Raw genomic sequence first — 23014 nt, 5'->3', positions numbered from 1 at the left:
AACCAGTGCTACAAAGCAAGCTCTTCCCTCATGTGAGGACTTTTTAGCAAAAGGGTTTGCAGCTAGCTGGGGAACTTTACACCAGCAGCAAAGAATTTACATGGTACTTACCATGTCATCTACATGCACGAGTTTTGCTCTCTGTTACTGCATTTTGCAGAAAAAACTCTCTCAGCAAACTGAAAGTTTGCTTTCAGTAACCTCAATAGGTACCTGAAACATAATTTGATCCATCTAGCCTGTCTTAAAGAAAAAGGTCTGAAAAGCCAAGTGTAGCTGCAACAATTCAGTGCTCAGAGGTATATTCTAAAGGACTTACTGTGATGATTAGCCCTTTTTCCTGGAAATATTTAACCAATGGGACAGCATTCTGCTTGAAGTTCATCAGTCTTCTTTGAGTGGCTTTCAGGTTATCATCAGGTCTCCCTTGCTGTTCAGCACGCTTCAGTAACCTTTCTTTCAGCCTTTGACTGGAGCATGCCAGAAACACCACCAAATCAGGGGTACATATCTGTAGAAAGAGAAATTCAGTAAGCCTGTGATCAAGTCAAGGATACAACAGGTTCAGTGATTCCATGATTAGGTGAGCCTCAGATACATCACATTTGTGTAAGCTGGAAGTCGATGTAGTAATTAATTTTCTGTGGTGTTTTTTAAGGGAAATTCACAGGCTTAAAGTGCTTAAAGGGCCTGTTTATCTTATGTCAAGGTTAGTTAATTTATTTCACCTGAAATGTTAAGTAAAAAGTTTAATGAAAAATTTTTACCTCACCCCAGAAACCTTCTCTACACTATGTTTATTGTTTGAATTACCAGAAGGTTCCCTTAGCTAAGATGAAATCTTTAAGAAGAGCAAAATATAAACGTCTTGTAGTTTGCACAGAAATGGCTGTATGGTTTCTATCAAAAAAGCCTTTAATAAGGAAGTAAGGTGGTATTGAAATTCTTTAGATGCTCTAAGCTGTTGTTGGCCTTCTCCTCACTTTCAATGCTCAGCCCCAAACATCTTCAGGACCAGCATCTACCATGTACTCAGATCTGGGAAGTCATACCAGACCTCCTCAAGTGTAGAACCAAAGCTTTTGCTTATCACATAACTTCATATACAGCAACAAACACAGAGTACCTGCAATAAATAGATCTGATGAAATTATTGGTCCTAAAGGAAAGAGGAAGGAGACAAAGGGAAGGTTGTTTACTGCTTCACACAACCACAACAGTGCAGCTTCCCACAGTCAATCTCAGTTCTTTAAAGAAACTGTGGCTGGATAAAGTGCAGCCACCCAGCAAGGGAAGGATCTAAAAGAGACCATGACACCATCAGGTGTGAAGGTTTTCATCTGCTTAGCTCTCACAAACTGCACTGCCTCCAGAGGCCAGCTCCTTCTTAAGAAAATGGGAAATCATGCCCTGGGCCTAGTTGTAACATTTTCTTTCTAGTTGTAAAATGAAGATAATAACAAGGCACAACATAGTAATTACTGTGTATAACTAATTAATTAAGTTTAATTATTTCCTATGGCTTTTTAAAATGGAAAGTTCTCTACAGGAGCTGAGCAGTATTATTTTTCTTAATTTTTCTACTAGTAATAGCAACAAAACAAAAGACAGTATTGGAATCCCAGGAACTAAAACTGTTTTTTCTACCATAGGTGTCTATCATTTGAAATACAAATTGCTCACAGAAATAAAACGTCAGTGAAACCACATCAAATTGTCAGTTCAAGAACCCTACTTTCCCATGAAGTGTTGTCTAAAAGGATTTTTGGAGTAGAAAAAAGTGAAAATATTTGCGATAGGAATACAGAGCAGATTCTGATTGTGATGCCTCTATGAATTATTCTTTTACCTGCAGAATATGTGTCTTTATAATCAGAAAGTAGCTGAAAATAATTTAATAAACAATTCTTTGCTTTTAAATCCACAAAGGAGTGGCATCTCTACTATAAGCATAGGTATACAAATCAAATAGCTCTTAATGTATTTCTCCTACATGCATTTGCAACATTCAGAGTAAAGCCCTGGAATGCTACTGATGTTTCACTCCTGTTTTCAAGAACCACACTGCTTCTACTTAACTCAGTCCCACCTGCCTGCAAGACTTGTTTGTAAATACTTTAAATTTTAATTTAACAGACCAGTGGGAACATATGGGCATCTGGGATCACTTCTCTGGAAACATCTAGTTCTACATAAATATGAGTACAAATTGCTTTTTTCTAACAAAGGGAAAAGGGGGTTTATGACTCATTTGAAAACCTTTTTTTTATTTTATTTTTTTTTAAACTCAGACCTAACTATTGTTGAGTTATATGACTAGGGAATAAGTTATATTCTGAGTCTCAGCTTGTAGAAAAGGTGTACACAACCAGCACTGACAGAAGAACTGGATCCCTTCACGCTGATTTTCCATAACATACTCCTCTTGTGCTGAAGGTAAAGGGTCTTATTCATGTCCAGAAATGCTTTTGAGGAATGACTGTGGGGCTTTGGGAAGTGAATTTGACTGTTTACTAACTGAAACTCAGCAGAAGGGAGAATCTTTTCCTATGGGAACAGACAGATCTCTGGTTACTCACAACCTTCTGAATTTCGAAAGAGATGAAGAGCGTATGGCATCAACTCAGAATAAAACCGGTGGATACATCTGCTCATTTTCTTAGAACAGTATTTACTAGTAAGTAAATCCTACTCTTTTTGAGTCTGAATCTCCTTCCTAAACTTGAACAAGGAGCAAATTGAGAATAATTCCATGCAAGTCAGTGGTGTTGTTGACGTAAAGCTGTATAAGTGGAAAGATGCTCTCTTCTCTCTGGGGATATTTTCTACATCTCCTCTTGTTAGTGAGAGTAGTGTGGTTGTTTGCCAGGAATTAGATGATTACACTCTCTTTCATTATCCCTCATTAGGCAAAAGATGAAAATGCTCTGTTTCTTAAGTCCTGTTATGTTCTGTTAGATACCCCTGAGAAAATGTAACTGACAGATCATGAATCATTGTCATTACTTTAACAGTGCATTTTATTCTAATTGGTAAAGGTTACGAGCACATCAGTTTATGTCCATTGTATGGATGCTCTCCCTTGTGACTACTTATTTGCATTCTGTAGTTCCGTCTCTGCTGCCCTACTGTGTAGTTTTTTCTTGATTTAAAAAAGCAAAATCATGAATCATATTGTCAAAGAATTTATCCTGCTGACAGAATTTTTTCAGGTATCTGCTTTTGAACCATATTTACCCTGTACGAGAAATAAGCTTTCAGCTTATTATTGCCCCCTAATAATTGACCGAAGATGAACTAATTATTCTTGGTAGTCATAATGCATTTACAAATATTCTTAAGAACATTTAAAATAAAGAATCAGATAAAATCTACTACCTCTGTTTATTATAAAAATTAAGATTTTACTTCTTCAATTGTTTTGTCACCTAGACCATATAACAAAAATATTTTAAAGATAATTTTTTACAGAATAATATTTCTCTTTTTTTTCAGGGATTCCAATATTTATTATATATTTACTCAATGATATTCAGTGATATTATTCATTAATTCCAACACCTTTTCCACATCCCCTTTTGCTTTTAACATAACACACAATTAATATATTTTAAGCAAACTTCATCTGTACTCTGTTGAAGCTAACGGGGTTAATGTTGGTAAAGGACTAACTGAAATCAGAAGGAAAGCTATACATGAGTAAGTGAAAGCAAGGAAAAAAAAAACCCAGCAAACCAAAGCAGTAATTGCCATTAACCGGAAAATACTGAAGGGAGGTATTTTTTTCTAATGGGAAAGGTGAAAACTTATTGGCATGAAAGAGGTTACACAGAAAGTCAAACTGCAGTTTCTTCTTCACAGGTAATTTAAGTTCAATACAGCAGTCAGAGGCGTTTCATTACAGTGTTACTGGAGAGAATGGTATTTAGCATGCTTGAGCATGCTGGTACTGTAGGTGACTTGCTGAATTTCAAGTTGACAGGTTAATGGTAAATAAACCATTTTCTCCTTGGCATTTTTGAATGTGTGCTTGGAATGTAAACACCTTTCTAGTATTTGTGCTCAGCAGAGATCATACGTACCTTAGAAATTTGTGATTTAGGAGAGCTTAATGCCTGGGCTCAAACTTAAAGGCTAAATCATAGAATCAAAGAATGGTAAAAAATGGAAGGGAACTCTGGAAATCACTGAGTCCAAATCCCCTGTGAAAGCAGGATCACCTAGGGCAGGTCACACAGGTATCCAGATGAGTCTTTAAAGTCCCCAGAAAATGAGATTCCACAATCTCTCTGGGCAGCCTATTCCAGTGCTCCATCACCCTTACAGTAAAAAAATTGATGTGGAACTTCCTGTGTTCCTGTTTGTGTCCATTGCCCCTCATCCTATCACAGGGCACAACCGAAAAGAGACTGGCTCCTTCTTCTTGACACCCACCTTCAGATATTTTTAAATAGTAATAAGATCCCCTCTCAGTCATCTGTTCTCCAGACTAAACAGCCCCAGGTCTCTCAGCCTTTCCTCCTCATAGCCCTCAGCTGGACAGTCTAGTATATCCCTGTTCCTCTTACACTGGGGAAACCAAAACTGGACATAGAATCAGAGAATCGGCTGGGTTGGAAGGGACCTCAGACATCATCAAGTCCAACCCTTAATCCACTACCACTGCAGTTACCAGACCATGGCACTGAGTGCCACAGCCAGTCTCTTTTTAAATATTTCCAGGGGTGGAGAATCCACCACTTCCCAGGGCAGCCCATTCCAATGCTTTATCACCCTCTTGGTAAAGAAATTCTTTCTAATATCCAATCTAAACCTCCCCCGGCACAACTTAAGACCGTGTCCTCTTGTCTCACTGAGAGTTGCCTGGGAAAAGAGACCAACCCCCCCCTGGCTCCAACCTCCTTTCAGGGAGTTGTAGGGCATGATGAGGTCTCCTCTGAGCCTCCTCTTCTCCAGGCTGAACAGCCCCAGCTCCCTCAGCCTCTCCTCATAGGATCTGTGCTTGAGTCCCTTCACCAGCCCAGTTGCCCTCCTTTGGACCTGCTCCAGGACCTCGATATCCTTCCTGAACTGAGGGGCCCAGAACTGGACACAGGACTCAAGCTGTGGCCTCACCAGTGCTGAGTACAGGGGCAGAATCCCTTCCCTGGGCCTGCTGGCCACGCTGTTCCTGATACAGGCCAGGATGCCATTGGCCTTCTTGGCCACCTGGGCACACTGCTGGCTCATGTTCAGCTTCCTGTCAACCACATGTGGTCCTCACTAGGGCAGAGCAGAGGAGGAGGAGTTAAAGTGGTAGTGAATCTGCACTACTATACAGATTGATTTCAAAATAATCAAAATTTTAAAACTGTAATTATATAATCAAAACAAACTGTTCTGAAGTTCTGTCTGCTTTTAAGACATTAAGTCTCATGTTTTCATTTTTTAGCCTACAAAACATGACTGTTTGAAACTTTGTTTTAAAGTGAGAGCTGAGATTCCCATAGTCACATGACTTCAGGGCTTTATTAAAGATGCCCATATCAAAAGTGTTGGCAGTATTGACTTCTTTCTGGAATTAAGAAATGGGAGAGTCAGCATTTGGCAACAGTCCAAGACTTCCAATGAGAAAAGTTACAGGTCCTGTACTCAGCCTTCAAAGAGACAAACACAGGTCTTATTTCAACTCACATGAGAAGTTCAGAGAAAACAGAGAAGCTGGGAGAAAACTGCAGTGCTCATGGCTATGAGTTTTCAAAGGCTGCAACGAGCCTGCAATGAGCAGCTGACCATTAAGAAATGAAGTTTTTGGACATAAGTGACCAGAAGCAGAGCTGCTACTGGTTGGATAGCAGTGCTGAAAACCTGTATCACTGATGCCATCTTAAAGACTTCTTTCCCTCTCAAAATAATAAGAACAGTTAACAAACACAATGAAAGAGGGGGGAAAAAGCTTTCATTCAAATGTAAAATTCCTCAGATGTGTGAAGTGCTTTTTAATCCACTTATTCCAGACTGACATTATTGCTTGGAGGCAATGTTTGTTACTTCTGGTTTCTAGATCTTAGCAGAAAGAGAAATACAGTGAGTGCTGCAAATGACACATTGCTTTATCTCAGGCAGTTTAGTCACTGAGATGCAATGTGTTTTAATACAAGTCTGCCTAGCAACATGTTGAGAACTTACTGTCCACAAGAGAGTCTGGCAACATAATAAGGAAGAGATTTCATCTTTTAGCTATACCAGTCTTTGGGAATGTTAGCATAAGTTGGCTTGCTTTGACTCATTTACTAAAAATACATTTTTTTCCCAGAGAAAAGTTAAGCTTCTGGATTAGTCAAAGGAACAAAAATATGCTTGCACTACCAAGAGCAATTATATGTGAAGTTCAACAAGAATTGGGGTGAGGGGGGAAGTGAAAGGGGGATTAAAGTAAAGCTGTAGTGGGACTTTTTACAAGGGCATAGATTAATAGGACAAGAGGAAATGGTTTCAAAATGGAAGAGGGTAGATTTAGATTGGGCATTACAAAGAAATTCTTTACTGTGTGTGTGGTGAGACACTGGCACAGGCTGCCCATCCCTGGAAGGGTTTAAACCCAGGTTCACTAGGGCTTTGAGCAACCTGATCTAGTGTGAGGTGTCCCTGACTATGAAGGGGAGTTGGAACTACATGATCTTTAAGGTCCCTTCCAACCCAAACCATCCTATAACTCTAAGATTCTAATTCATTATCATTGTGTATTTCTGTACTAGAACATTATGCAGGGCAGGTATTGTAACTTGTGTTCAGACATACATTAATCCATTTAATTTTTTCACAAAATGAAACCTCAAATAGTCTCACTAAGAGCTATGTGAACAATAAAACTGAAGGGATTATTTTAGCATAAATAATTTGTTACATTTAAAGGCCTCAGCAAACATGGCACACTTAAACTTCACATGTGCTTGCAAGAGACGCCTTAGCTGACCTTTCCCCCTATACATATGGTGAACCATTTCCAATATAAGCTACTTTATCTTTATACTAACTCAGTACAGTTCTTCCTGGGTAAAGACAGATCATATATATCAGATCATATATATAAAAAGCTAAGTAGACAGCCTACATGGAATGCTAGTGTGAGCTTTGGGAACAAGACAGATTTTTTTGGCCATTGTACTCTTCCTCTCAGTGGTTCAACATCTGCTGTTCACAACATGCACTAGTGGTGAAAGGAGATATGAAGAGGCTTAGACCCAAAACTGTAGAGGTTCTCTCCTCGTCCACCTTTCAGCTCACGTTTGGTCCAAATTTTAACTTACTGGACTTTTAATTTGGTCCAGATACTTTCCTGACCACTGCATTATGCCTCACAAAGAGGAATAACATATGGCTAACAAAACAATACAGATTTCTCATGAAAAATAACAACCAGACATTTTCCTGACCTATAATTATGTTTGATTTTTGTAGCCTGTTTTGTTAATAGACTCCTATTTTCCTCACATTTGTTCACCGCCTGTTCTATCTTTCCCTGTTCTCTCAATAGCTTATTACTCATTTCTATTTCAATTCAGTTTGAGGACTAGTTCTTCACATTCTGCTTCCAAAATTTCTTTTTGATATCACTACATATATTCTTAGAGTTTGTTTTCTGTCTGTGTATGCAAGAGTGAAAGAGAAAAGCTATACAGTGGAAAATGCTACTTTTAAAATTAACGCTGCTTTGTTTATTTCATGTTTCCGTGGGATTACACATGAACACCCATCCCAACATACCCAAAGGATGAAGGTTAAGTGAACAGTCACTCTTGCCCCTGCTGCTCATTTCTGCCACTGGCATCTACTCTACATATTACAGGTGGTAAGAACTGAGAAACCCAGCATATTCTATTTACCCTTATACAAACTTAGCAACATTATTTTAATTTACATCATAAAACTCACAAGTGTTCTAGCATAGTTCTCTGTGCTTCTAGCTAATCATGTAAAGTCACCGTTCAAAAGCACACAATTGCATTTTAGAACTCTTGCAGTCAAAATAATTCACAGCTGTGAAGGGATCATAAATGAGGGAAAATAGTTAAATAAACAGAAACTCCTGTCAGGTCTCTTTTGGCAGCTCCCCTAAATGTAATCTTAAAAAGGGTTGTGTCATAAAGCCTTCACTGCTGTTTTCAGGTACAAAAGTATGTGATAGTTTTAAAGGGATTATGTGTAAGGATACAAATGAGTTCTTATTAAAAACTTCTTATCAGGAGATCTTGGTGTTCTTCTTTGGAATAATAAGGCATACATATTACAGAATGATGTCACTTCTACTATGTGCAGTTTGTGGGATTTCACCAGGATGTTCCATTGCTTAATAGATCTTCTACTTCTAAAGTGTCTTACTATTTAAACAAAACTTTCTTGGCTGAAATTTCCACTAATTGGTTCTCATCCTGTCACTTTTGGATTGTGAGAACAATTCTGTTCTGTTCTTATAACACTTCCAAACTGTGGAAAAGACCCATAGCATCTTTAACTGCAGACTTACACAAATTATCACAACAGTTAATTACTGAATTCTCCAGAACTCAGTACTTCACATGAGGGATCTCTAGGTGACTTAAAAATGTTATCACATTTAACTAAATAACCTGACATGCTACAGATTACTGTCAGCCTTACAATGTGAAGGAAGATGGGTGCCACATCTGCTAATAGTCCCTTTTCCCTACCACAAGACCTTCTTTTGTGTGTAGCATCATGGCTTACTAAGCAGAAAATTTTAAAGAAACCACAAGCGTATTTTATTTTTTTTTAAATGTAAAGCTAAGACTAAATACTGAACATATCCCACTGAACTAAACAGCTGTATGTTGAAATATGAACATTTGTGCTCACATAAGAGATCAGCTGCAAAGGAAAAGGGGGAGTATAAACAGACCAAATTATCCTGTAAAAACCCGATGATTCTGGATAGTCCAGAATCAGGTGTTGAGGAGTATGATGTAACAAATCCCATTGGAAGGAAAACAAAGAAACTCTCTGACAATATAGTTGGGCCTAATATAACTAAATCCATCCTATATTTCCTAAAAAAAAATCAAAAAAGCCTAAAAAAAAATTTTTTTAATAAAAAAAAAGACCAATCTATAGCAACCTTGAAGCAACAGCACATACTTTAAAAGGAGCTATGGTTAGTATTTCTGTAATCATGCTGGCAGACTTTTTTCCATGTAGTTTTTCTATAGTCCACAAGAGCTAATCATGCTGGTAGAGGGGAATATTTCAAGTTAAATGAGGAAATACTCTTAAAGAATATCAGACTGGTGTAAAGGGAGGGTTCAAACCTATGTGAAACAGTGTCCATCTTTTTGCCCTTCCACAGCATGAGCTTTTCTATTACTTACCATACTCCACTTCTAAGTGGTATTACTAATGGACTCTATGAGTGCTCAAGTGTTAACAGATTTTCCTTTGTAAAAGGAGACTCTGACCCTGCAATAACTCAAAGCACTTAACTCCTGTCAGTTCTTCCAGTGTCACAATCCCCATTTTTTCATCAAACACATCAGCACAAAAATGTAGCACCAAGAAATGTATTTAAGTCATATTATTTCAGAACTGGACAAAAAATGAGATAAGGAAATTACTATTAAGCCCAGGTTTTTCCTGTTTCATTTATAAGAGAGTTAATCTTCTTATTTGTTAATTATAAGGAGATATGGCTGGCAGCCACTTGCTATTTTCTGTAACAACTCTTTTACCTGTTTCTTTTAATTTCCTCAACTCACTTTTCTAAATTTTTCCCAGAATAATACCCTATAAAGGCACAGTAATAAAATGCCTCATTAGCTACTTTCTTTTGTTACTTCTGCCTTGGCAATGCCACTTAGAATTCAAAGTACAGAAATGGTAGTATTCCAGCAATTTTGAAGGACTTTGAAATGCTTGGCATGAAGAGCACTCTAAAAATTCAGCACAGAGAATGTGAGCTTTACTTGTGACCATAACTGTTATTTTAACAGTGCTTGAACAGAAGTGACCTAAGCTGTTTGTTTTTCCATTGAATTTAAGTATTTTTAGATTAGTTTAAAATACACACATGAAAACAACATATGACTAGAACTTGGAATAGTTTTAGCTGAGTAAACCTTAGAATTGCAGTTTAGAATAACCAAAATGAACTAAGTTTCTGAAAAAGAGAGTGTAATTTTTGGTTTACAAAAGACAGGCAAAACACAAGCAGTTTTAACCCTTATTTTTATCCCAGTCTTTTCAATGCACAGTAATACATCTGAGGTTAAAAACTTTGTGAAGTTATGCATCAATTTAAGTCTATTTCTTTTGATGAAGATTAAATGGATTGAACAGATATGGAAAGATAATGTCTCCCCCATTTCTAAATCACTAATATATAATGTACATTAATTGTAAGATTTGATGTTATTTTCTTCTTTATCTTGAGAGGATTTTCATTTCTGAGACAAGTGGCTCAGATTATTGGTTGTGTTAACACATCATCTTTTTACAATATATTCTGTCTTCAGATCGTGATATAATGTAAACCAGAAGAATAACCTTTTGTCAACCTGTAATTACATACTGCAAAGATTTAAAGAGCAATGCTCAATTAGAAATAACATCTAGACTTTCCTGGAATCTTACCGATGATTTCAAGAAGCTTAACTATTGTAGAGATATGTAAGTTCTTTTAAGAATAAAAACAGTATCTTACTTGGTCCTCAAAGGAGATTGCCTGGGCAACATCTCTGGGAAATCCATCGATCACTATACCCTCTTCATCAGGGATCTGCATTAATCTCTGCTTAATCTCAGTTATGGTTGTTTCCTTTCACAGAGAAAAAAAGTTATATATTTAATATTGTAAGAGAGGTTTTCTTGATGGTCCACATTAACATAGCATGTACAAATTCTTCAAAAGTAAACATTAACACTGTATATGCTGTACCTGAGGGGCCAGTTCTCCAGTAGTAATTATTTTGGCAATTAGACTCCATTTTCTATTGCTGCTTGTGCTGTGGATCTTCTTCCTTAACAATTCACCAACTGATATGTAATTAAATCCATAGCGCTCTGCTATTTTCAAACTCTGTGTTCCTTTACCACTTCCTGGGCCACCTATTGGTATTTATAAGCAAAACATTAAATTAACCTTTCATTTGAAGTACCCAATTGCATGTGAAATCTTTGCATCAATTTCCAACCATTATTACAGCAAATCTTGCAGCTCTATGCCTTTCATCTCATCTACCTGATCATAAAGGGAACTGTTCGTAAAATTACGGAAAAAAAAAAAAGAATACATACCTGCCTGCAAATTAAAAATAAACATGTTCTTTTGGGCTTGGCCTTATTCTAAAGCTATTACTAAACAGGGTTTTGTTTTTTAATGTAGTAGAGGAAAAGAAAAATGGATCGGTCTGGTCTTGAACTCTGTGAATCTATAGATAAAACCAGATAGTCTGAGGCTTATGCATGTCAGAAAGAATCACTTTTGGTTAAATAAGCAAATGAAATCAATGAAGTAGTCAGGAAATGGAATTAATAAAATCTGCTCCTAAATATGCTTGCATGAGTTTCTGAGGTTTTAGAAATCTAAAATACAGAAAAATATTAAATAACCAGTTGAGACAGTGATTTCCTACAAGGGCTTTTATTGAACCACACATACTTCTGATACTGAAGTTTCTGACAGAGCAGCAACTGCTCAGCTTGCTGGACAACTTGAATGATAAGGAGGCCCTTCAGTACAGGGCACTCAATAGGTATCAAAATCACAGAAAACAGATGCATTATATAGCAGGGAATGCTGAAGTGAAGGTCAGCTGGACAGCAGAAGCGAGAATGCATGTAAAAAAACCCAGCCTATATCTGAACTAAAAGGACCCATTTGATTTAAAAGTGTTTGTATTTAGAAAATTGCATGTTACTGAATAGTGTAACCAAAAAAAAAGAAACAAAACAGTTTTATATTAACTCCCATCACTAAATACCTGTACTGTGTGATTAGTGAGCTGTGTGTGAGTGCATTGAATTGTGTTTCAGCAGACAAAGAATTAAAATTTATTAAAATACCTATTTTCCAGGAACTTTTAAAACACAGAAATGCAATGAAAGTAAATATTAATACAATGAGCTTCTTGGTAGTAATCATATAATTCTTTCTTACACTACCTGTATTTGTCCCATAAATAGCTTTTAAGCATTTATATAATTAATACAGATTTGACTGCAGGATAAGTTTTACAGTATTGCTTCATATATGGTTATGACATTCTCTATGTAACCAGGTTCAACCCTGTGCCCCAGTGTTACACATCAGAGAACTTTCAGTGTCACCAGGAGTCACCAGGAACACTTCTGTATCCCCAGCACTGTGATGGTAACTCTCCACCTGCCCTTTCCAACTCAGATCAGGACCCATTTGAAGAGAATGCATGGGGAAATTTACATATTGTTAAAGTGTTCCCATATCATTCCCACAGTTAAGTTATACCCTTGGGAAAGAAAGGTGCTTATCATTACTCAGTTAGATTAATGCTTAAATCAGGCCAGGTTAAGATAAATGCAAATGTAAACATTTATCTGTAACATCCAACAAGACAATACAGCTACGGATGTTCTTAAAACACACAAGCAAAAAACCTAAAGTATCTTATCCCTATACAGTAAGGTTGCACCTGAAAAATATTTCCCCCTCATTCAGTTAACTTGCTGTTTCTCTCCTAAAAAGGCACGTGCTTTCTCTCTTCTTCCAGCAGGTTATGTTAGGTTTTACAACTGTTCTTCCATTTCAGGTCTTCTAGGTGATCTAAATGGGCTGGTTTTCCAGCTTGAATTCTTTCTTTCACACGCAGTTTAGCTTTCCTTTTTGTCAGAAAAAAAGGCTGTTTCTCTTCTGTAGATACACAAGCATCTGATAGACAAGAAACCATCCCCTTCACAGAACTAGCTACAAAGTGATTCTGCTTTAGCTCTCCCTGCTCCCGTTCTCAGCAGGCTCAGCCTCCCCCATGAGAAGTGCATCTCACCAAACCTTACCTTCTGTTTCACTCCTAGATCAAAAATGTATCTGTTACAAATGTTCAAACGAGATAATTCCATGTCATTTACACTTTATTACAGGCTCTTGGTAACCTGGAATGCCAGTAGGTTTGGAGTAACTGATTCCCAGTTTCCTCTTTCTTACGTAGACGAGAACAAGAGCCTAAGGAAGTGCAGCTGACTGTTCCATGATGGCTGCCAGGTTGTATGGAGCAGATTTTGCCAGATGAAAGAACAGGATGATTACTTGTTCCTGGAGTGTCCACTGCCTCTGTATAAAGACTCCCATAAGCAACCCTCTCCCTCGCTATATATATAAAACCACATATTGCAATCTAATGAGTATAAAACATAAGTAATGTATCTTATAGGCATGTGTTTATACTTTAAAGAGTAATGTTTATTACTCTGAATTTATGTGGCTCTATTTACTGGCAATAATCCTAACTACTGAAAAAAAAGGGTGGTAGGATATGACTGTGCTTCAGAGCAAAGGGTTTGTAAAACATACTGGAGCCAAAGCTGTGCTTACTTCCTGTAGCTATAAAACTTCCAAAGAAGGAAATCCAGTTTATCTCCCTCGAGACTCAAGACAAGTTTGATCCCAGAAACAACAAAGATGCAAAACTTAAATAGGTAACATGTAGAAAATTAGATAACGAGGAAAATAGTATCCTTATTCCAGCAGAGATTTAAAAGATGCCAGAAAAACAGAACTGCTACTTGAAGAAACACCAGTCTCTGTAAATACTTAAATAGCTGGAAAAACTTTTTGAAACCAAGTGGGTAGATTTTACACTTCTCCAAGGAGAGCTTTGCTTTAGCATTGAAGAAAAGCAGAAGAAAATGTGTAGTTCAGCACTTCTGTTCTTTCAATTTAGATTTGCGAGCAGAAAAAAAACCTACCACCTAATAAAATACATGCTTTAATGTTCATATACTTCTCATATATTTTGTTGTTCTGAATCCAAAAATATCCCTTTATAGCAAGCTGGCATTATCCCTTTACAATCTACGAGGACACATTCAGGTAATTAAAAAGAAAAAAAGTGATAGGACAAGATTATTATTAGATGTAGCAAATCATTATAATTTATTGAACTATGTATCTGTTCCTGATTCTTTGATAAGTTATACTGGCAAACTGTTCACAAGAAAGGAAAATCAATTAACTTTAAGTGAAATTAACTTTCACTTTTTATTCTTTTCAGTTATTCTGAGATTATACATTATTCAATAAAAGCATGATTATTATACATCCTTCTTAGAAGACATCTAGACTAGGGAACATTAGTTGCATGTAAAATTATGTTTGTTAACAGGTTTCAAGTGAAGATTTTAATGCCCAACAAGTTTTACTAAAGCAGTGGTTTTAATCTGCTTTTGTCAATAAAGTTCAAAATTTTGCTTATATAGTTGTAAATTCAAAATACATAATAAGATTACTGAAAAGACTATTTTAAAATTTAGCTGCAGACTGGATTTAACCAATCAACACGCCAGCCAACTGTTTACAGTACTTAGACCTTTAAGTTTTCATTATAGAAAGGAAAGTGAATTCTTTTTATATTAACTAATATTTTTAATTAAGTGCTGTTTAAAAACATTATGAACTATGGGCCTAATGTCATCAGGTACAATTAATTTTTTAATAATTTTTTTTTCAGGCTGTATCAATAGTAAAGATGTGTTCATCAAAATATGTTAGGAAGCACACTGTTAAACACAGTCTAGTTTCCTAGTGTTATCATGACTTAGAAACTTAATTTTCCAGTGATGCAGATATGTGTCATCCTGGCTGCTTCCATCTGATTTTCCTCAAATCTAGTCACATACTCACTTTGCAGCTTTTTAGCTTTACATTTCACCAGATTTTTCTGAAAACACAGAAAAATAATGCCTAGTAAACAAGTTCTCTTTTGCCTTGAAGCTACCTGGTTCATTATAAGCATGATAGCTTTCATAAAGCAAAGAAGCTGTAAAAACCTTTACAGAAGCATTTAAAAGATCTTGGACTACTGCATTATTAAAGGAAAGTTCACCTAATATGTGAAGCAGAAGACAGGTCTTTAACTTCTATTCATTTCAGTCTGCATCAATGAATGGGGCCAGTACCACCTGAGTTAGGCAGTATGGTTAATTATCACTAGTTAGAAATAAATAGCTTACTTAACTACAGTTTTCACTGGCTTTTTATGAAAATTGAAAAATATGCAACACAATTTTTGCGTGCAATATTTGTCTCTTGAAATTAATAGTACACATTTTTTATTTTCTCTCTTTCATTCAGTTTTTCAGTTACCCTTTTACTCTTTGCCACCATGTGGTTTTATGTGCTTTCTCAATAGAAAGTTGAATTTGTGAGAATTTTCATGCTCCAGTACAATACTGGACAATAGCTTCTAAGCTACATGTAGCATTGTGTTTCTACCAGATTTCACTAAAAGACAGATTCAGGGAAACCCAGCTGGAAAATAAACCTGAAACAGCCTTTGTGGAATGTTTATGATGTTCTCTATACAAAAGGGGAGAAAGAAAAGCTCTGTAAAATCCATCTCCTGTTCACTATATTCTGGCATTCAAGGATTTAACTTCAAATACTCCTGCACTCAGTTCCAGAGTTGAAAATCAATCTCTCTTTATTTCACCTAAATCAAACCTTCATTCATCACTCTGCTGAAGTAGAGCTACACAGATTTTAATGCATTAAGCGCTTTCTGTGGTCACTGAAAAGGAGCCAGTTTTTCCCCTTTATGAAAAGGAAGGCTAGCTAATTAATTAAGATGAAAGAAAGGCATGTTTTATTTCTCCATCTAATCCATTCTTTGTAGTTCAAAGGCACATGGAGAGATTTACATGTTGAGATTTGTAATTCCAAAACAAAAGATTAAGAAAATTCAAATGCCTAAGCAATTCTTTTGCCATGCCAAAATATCTAAAAAAAAGACCTAATTTTCTGTTCTTGATATTTCCAGCATCACATTTCAGAGAACTGCTGGATGCAGAGCTTAGAGGACGTGCTGTTCTTATGGATCCCCCCCTGTAATACAGACAATTTGTATTCTCTTTTACTATACTTCATGCTATTTTCTCTTATGGAAGAAATATCTGTATTTAATAAAATAAGGCTCTATAGTCTAAAAAATGTGATTCTATTCCACGTGGCACCTGTGCTGTAACTATTTAAACACTCCAATGGTCAAAAATTGTGAGGAAAACTATCCCAGATGAAAAGGACACTAATTCAAAGAACTCTAATTCAGAGACAGAAAAAAATGCTGATTTTGACTTAATCTGCAGCTATTTCTTGATAAAAAGTATGCTTGCTAGAGGCTTGAACTTGAAATGTGCTGCTTAGAAAGGACATTAAACAGCATGCAAGAGAGAACTTGAGGAAGAGAGCACAATTAACTAATGCTAACTGATTGCTCGCTCTCCATGAAGATGGCACAGAATTCATTCACCAAAAAGGTCTAGGGAGTAATTCATCAATGCAATGGAATAGTGACCATGGACCTTCACTCCAGCTGGTCAGCAGTGCCCCATCACCTTTTTGAGCTGCCTTATTCAATATTTTATATATCCTTTTTTTGTGAACACCTTAGATAACATCTACAATTGTGTTTTAGGTCAGACAGGAGTACAGTCTGGAAGAGCACACACGGTGAAGCTGTTTTTAAATGTATGAGTTGGGTTCATTTTAGATTAAATCTGGCAGACATGCTCCATAAGCAAACCTCGAGCTCTTCAGCTGATAACGTGCATTCAGTCTACAGAACAGGTGCTCACTGTGACCCCTAAAATGCTGATAGCTGGGAAGCTGTATCCTCACCACTAACAATTTCACTTTCTAATACACTCTACTTGGGCTGCACCACTTGCTATAGCAGATGGAAAAAAAATTATTTAAATATATATAGTCGTGAAACGTATTTGCAGTACAAATTAAAAGACAAAGTAACAAAGATAAAATCTTGTTAAAATGACTCTGCCTTCATACCTATGACAAGGATAATTTTTGGTCGAGGTCTTGCAGGGTCAAATACATCATACTCCTCAATTAGCTCAGCAGTTTCAGAGAGGTCTGTGTCACTTTCTATGGAATACTGTTGGATTGGAGGGAGTCTCTCATATCGCCGGTATGGGAAATTAGAATTATCAGGTATCACTGTAAAACAGTAAGATAAACTGGGATTTGTGGAAATACACACCAAATTCGAACACAGATTTAAATGAGCATAATACATAAAGTATAAATATCTCCTAATTTTTAATGCGCATGCTCTTGCTATATTAAATATTCCTTGCTGTTGTTTAGCTGATATATTACATTGGAACCACTAGGAGTCAGTTTCCTTTGGAGTTTCTTCAACAAGCACGTCAGTTTTTTCCAAATCTGCCCAAAGTGCTCAGAGTTCAGGAGTGGCTTCTGGGAAGAACAATGTTGTGTTGTGCAGATAACCTGTACTGTTAAGCAGAACTCTTGGTGATACATGCTGGACACAGAAACAGAGTATTCTTGCTAATCAGTTCAGTGAAATGCTGGATGGCAAGGAAGAATAACTATGGCAACTAATAGATGAGCTAATTACTCTTTGTTAACATTACAAATAAAAGAATTACAGGTATTGGAGTGACATTTATTTAGATTTTATGAGACCCACCTTTTCTAATTGTTTAGTATTGACAATATATTTACTAATTTAGTATATAGCTCCGATATAAACTAGAAATCCAATGTAATCACATTGAAATTGTTACAAATGTCATCCACAAGGATGAACTGCAAATACAAACCATGTACACTGAGTCAACTTTGCCTCTATCTTTGCAAATATTTTAGGTGGGGTATGAGAAATCTTTTAACTAATATGTTAAGTATTTACATAGCAAGTATCCATCATTAGTCTGAAAAATTATTACAATTTCCAATTCTGCATACCATCCAATATGGGAGGAGAAAAACATGCCAAAAATGCAAGGACAAAGATTCCTTGAGTCTTGTGTTTATGGAAAATTAGAATGAAGAACAATCTGCTGTAGAAGCAAGTGTAAAATAATTCAGTAGTGAATGTAAAACCACACAGAGCATGAGAAATACAATGATTTTTATACTTAATACATTACCATTCCTGAAAAAAGACCTCCTGGATTGTCCTCCATTGAGTGGAGGCAAGGTCTTCTTTTCTGGGCTGACAAAAGTATCCCATTTCACTTTTTCTGGCCCTCCAAGTTCTTTTACTTTTTGCAAACAGCTTTCCAAATATTCAATTGGGTCATCGGGCTTGTAACACATTAATCCATTCAACAGACTCTGCAATGTTAAGATCAAAAATATATACAAATATATACTATAATGCTAGATTCCAAGAAAAAACAAGCCCTTTTCCTTTGAATTTTACTTTACATAGAGAAACACCATATTCCTTGCTTATTCAGATGCTCCATTTCAAGCCAATGTGTGAGAGTGAAGCCTGGAAAAATTGTACGATTTTGGTTTGCTGGTGTCACAAAAATGACTCAGAACAGCAAGCTGGTGGCCAAGACTTTATATTTGTCCACTTGGACTGTAATAAAAACTGAAAACAGTGAAAAAGTTTCCTACATTTTTTTTAGAATTATCACTGGAAAATATATGGAATGATGCAAAAGCTAGAGGGCCCCACAAGTTACATACTCTGTGTAGCCTATTAGATCACTGAAATGTATTTTTTCCTTAAAAACCAGTGCACCCATAAGTATCCTATGCATATTAGTAAATCAACACTTCTACAAATATTGAAAAAAAAGATTTTTTTTTTTTAAATCATGAGAAATCCTCAAATATCTTGCTCAGTATTGGAAAAAAAATCCCTAAAAAAATATCCCTAACCCAAAGTTGACAGGTGCTTATGAATTTAATTGAGCAGAATTTTCCAGCTATTAGAAAACCTCAGTCTACAGTATTAATTCTGCACCCATAGTACCTGTTGGAGGAAGGAATGTCAGGCCCTCCTCTGAGGCATGGTAATTGATTTTCCTTGACAAAGTGATACATAAGTCATCATCTCACCTCTCCACAAGACAACTGCATCCAACCTCTTAACAATAAATGTCTTTCATTATGATCTCTGTTACTTTAGGCTTTTCCTAATTTTGGTGCAAATAAATTGAGGGTCACAGTTGATTGTTGTAATAGCAGTCCTAAACATAAATAGCTCCAATTCAGGATCTGCTGTTACTTGTTACCTATAGTTTACACAATAACTGCTATTTTCACACATTTGTATTTATAAACTAGGATATCATTTATACACATCTGTCCCCCTATTATGTTACTCAACCGATCACAACAACTTGCCATATATTTTTGCTGAAGATAGGCACCATTTTTTAAAAATTGCAAGCTCAGACTTAGAGCCTCAACAGAAAAACAGTTTTGTTTGCATCTCTTCTTCAACCATTCACATTCTAAATGTGTTAGTAATTGGCATAGTCTATGTCCTGTAATTTTCAAATACATAAAAAAGAAAAAAATGCCTAGCTGCAGAACAGAGCAGGCAAAATATGTGTCTGTCTGTTTTATTCTGAAGGCAGAATGTCTGATTCGGAAAAAAGCTCAAACAATCCGCATTTCCCGGAGAAGTAATTACCAACCAGCAGCAGCAGGTAACTTGTAGGAAGCTAAACAAAACCTCACTGAACAGCTGAGGGGGTTTTTTCCTCCCAAACCTATGAAAATCTGGAGAAAACCAGAAAGATGCCCCTACCCTGCATTCCTCGGCAGAGCGGCCCCGGGGGTCCCTCGCCCAGAGACCACACAAGTTCGCCCCCTCCCTGGGCGCTGCCGGAGGGCAGAGGTGGCCGTAGCGGGGCGCGGCCGATGTCTGCCTGCGCGCCCGCGGAGCCTCTCCGCAGGTGGGCACCGGGCAGTCGCTCCCCCGCCGGCTCCGCGGCCGCCAGCTCCCACTCCGGCCCGGGGTGAGGGCCACCTCTCCGCGGCGCGGCTCCCCGCGCAAGGTACGCTGGCTGCAGCCTCCTCTGGCTGCTCGTCCTTGCGGCCACCTTCATCCCGCTGCCGGCCGCGGGGTCCCGGCGCGGAGACACCCCCCGACGGGGCAGAAATCGCGCCCTCCCTCCCCTGCCCTCCCCCGCCTACCTCGAAAAGCTGCGGGATCTCCCTGCGGGCCAGATACTCCTTCGCCTCGCCGGCGCTCATACCGCCGGCCGGGGAAGGGGCCAGGGGGGCCGGAGGGGCGCGGTGGGCAGCGCCGAGCCCCGCGCACGGCACGGCACGGCGGTGCGGTGCAATGCGGGAGCCTCGGGGAAGCTTCCGCGGGCGGGCGAGTCGGGGAGGGAGGAGGAGGGAGGCAGCCTTCCCGCCCCCCGTCCCCGCTGCACCGAGGGAGCCGGAGCAGGTTCTCCCCCGGCGGGGAGGGGGAGCGTGCGCAGGCTGAGGGGAAAGTTTCGGGGGGTGCCCAAGGGAGGGGCAGCCGAGCGGAGGCGAGGAGGGGTCGTCCCCGCCTGTGAGCCGCGGGCTGGATGCCCCGGGAGACGAGGGACCCCGGACCCCCGGGAGGTCCCCTCCGCTTCTCTGCTTTTGCCGTCCTGTGGCGCGATCCGCACGCCGGGAGGGCTGTGGCAGCGAGGGCGGGGAGGGCTGTGCACGGATGTAGCGCAGGGGTGGGGGAAGCTCCTCGGTATACGGCGGTCTTTGCCCTTGACATCGTTTTTTTAATTTGTTGGTTGTTTTGTTGTTTTGCTGTTTTGTTTTTTTGGGGGGGTTGTTTTTGTAGGGTTTTTGTTTTAGTTTGGTTTGTTGGTTTTTTTTAGCGTTTTGGAGAGCGGGGCATTTTTTACCCCTTGGAGTGGTAAAATACCATCAACTGTGATTACACGTGAGCATCTGGAATCATCGGGTTGCCTGAAGACACCTCTGGTCCAAACTCCTGCTAAGAGCGAGGGAAGCTTTTGAGGTCAGACCAGGCTGCTCAGGACTTTATCTTTAAAAACCTCCAAGGATAGAGACTGCACAGCCTCTGGGCAATCAGTGCTTGGCTGGCTTCGTGGTGGAAAAGGGTTTTCTTCTTGTATTGTCTTGAATTGAGTCTCTTGATCACCACTGCACTGGGGAAAAGAGCCTGGCTTCATCTTCATGATAACCTCCTCACAAGCACTGGAGAGCTGCTCTTATGTCCCTTCTAAGCCAGCCACTGGCTGAACAAGTTCAGTCCCCTCCATCCTCAAGGGCAAGTGTTCTCATCCCTGACCATCTCTGCAGCCATCCACTCAACTCACTCTGGTTTATCAACATCTCTCTTTTTATTGGGGAGCCCAAAGGGGGCTGCATTGTTCTAGATGTGCTCTGAGGAATGCAAAGCAGGGGGTGTCCTCTGTGTTACTCTATAGCTGTACACTGGAAGTGAGAGTAGATTGTTTCAGTTCCTTGACTGTCTTATAATCAAGACAAATATTCCAATTAGATTTTAATTTTAATTTGATTATCTTTCCAACAACACCCATGTAGTGTCACTGATGCAGACCCTAACAGAAATGGGTTACATAAGTGCAAGATTATGAACAGTGGTGGAGCAAGTGTTTTCTGTATCTGAGCATTTTTCAGACATAAGATAGATCTTCTCAGGAGTATTTTAAGCTTTTCCCCTTTGTGTGTGATTTGTGGATCAGTATCAGTTTGATGAGCTCCTCTCTCCCAGCTGCAGCTACATCCCTTTGTTTTTCTGCTTCTGTAGTTAAACTGCTTTCTTCTTCCTTTGTCCTGCCTCCAGCTTTTTACATAGACATTTTCCTTTCTGCTAGAGAGGCTTCCATTCCTTGTTCATTCCCCAAACTGCTAAATGGTGCTCCAGAGGCAGTCCCAAGACCTTCTGACAAATTGGACTGGAAACTTTTCCAAGTCACCCAGTTACTCCCAGCAGCTTCTGCTTGAAAGCCTGCCACTAATGTCCCTTTGTAAGAGTCCACTGATGAATAGCTTCCTCTCCACTTCAGCTGAAGTATCTCTGGAAAGATTTTTGGATTAGACAGTTAAAGATCCTTTCCAGCTCCGTTTTCTATGAATGCAGTGGTGTCCACTTAGGGAAGCTGCAGTAATGTCACTAAACTGGCACTTTGCGTATGTCTAAGGAAGACCTCAGTGTTTGCTGGAGAGTTTAATCAGCATTCACCTGCAGTCTTTCTTGTCTACCCATGAACTCTGGATGTACCTTTAACCCTACTTTCTCTTACTAAGATTTTAATATATCCAAACGTCAGTTCTTTAAAAATGTGGCATCTTAATTTTAATCGCACAAAAAATTGAGTAGGACCCCATATTCTAATCAGATAAAAGAGATGGTTGCTTTTAAAAAGACCTTAAATTAAACTTGACAAGTAGACTGAATTAAGTAAAGTAAATACATTCTTAAAATCAGATCTTTCCTAAGAAGGGCTAATGGAAGATGCCATTCTATTTAGGAAGCCAGAGCTATGGCTTTAGCATTCTGTGGTTTGGATTTTTATTTATTCTTTTTCCTTTTAGTTTATACAAAGAAAATGAGCTGTAAATGTGACAAGAAAAAAATTTATTTATAAGATTTTAGAAAATATATTTTTATATATTCAACATCTATGAGTAAATTAGTATCTCATATAATGTCCTGGACTGATAAGAGAATTTTTTCCTTCCTCACATTGTTCATGGCATCTTCCTCAGGAATGTGAAAAATATTTGTGTAAAGTCTTGTCTGAGATATTTGTAAGCTCCCAGGCATTCTGCTGTTAGATAATGCTAACAGAAAATAAAAATTCTGACTGTTCAGCCATAAAGCTATTATAATTATGCACATCTAAATTGTTGTTCAAAAAAAGAGTCATTTCAAGATAATTTAATTTTTAGCGCACAAAATAAAATTCTGTGCTGCAGAAGCTACCACCTCAGAAGAAATATGGACATTTAGGAAATCTGTCAGACTGAATGTATGACATGTATCTGCAAAGGATATTTTTGGAT

General features: G+C 38.3%; 1 protein-coding gene across 1 annotated transcript in view; it reads right to left on the bottom strand.

Annotated features, from left to right (window-relative positions):
- AK5 (adenylate kinase 5) overlaps positions 1-20616 on the bottom strand; it is a 73075-nt gene extending 52459 nt beyond the window's left edge. Inside the window, exons 1-6 of the mRNA XM_071750442.1 lie at positions 20162-20616; positions 18151-18337; positions 17024-17191; positions 10928-11097; positions 10694-10807; positions 320-511 (exon numbers count right to left, since the gene is read on the bottom strand). Of these exons, the coding sequence (XP_071606543.1) occupies positions 320-511; positions 10694-10807; positions 10928-11097; positions 17024-17191; positions 18151-18337; positions 20162-20221 (891 nt within the window). The 5' untranslated portion in view covers positions 20222-20616. The remainder of the gene's footprint in view (positions 1-319; positions 512-10693; positions 10808-10927; positions 11098-17023; positions 17192-18150; positions 18338-20161) is intronic.
- Between the last annotated feature and the right edge of the window lie 2398 nt (positions 20617-23014).

This window comes from Heliangelus exortis, chromosome 8, assembly GCF_036169615.1.
Source record: "Heliangelus exortis chromosome 8, bHelExo1.hap1, whole genome shotgun sequence".
Taxonomy (NCBI): domain Eukaryota; kingdom Metazoa; phylum Chordata; class Aves; order Apodiformes; family Trochilidae; genus Heliangelus; species Heliangelus exortis.
The sequence above is the reverse complement of the archived record's forward strand: the minus strand, read 5'-3'. Positions and strand labels throughout refer to the sequence as shown.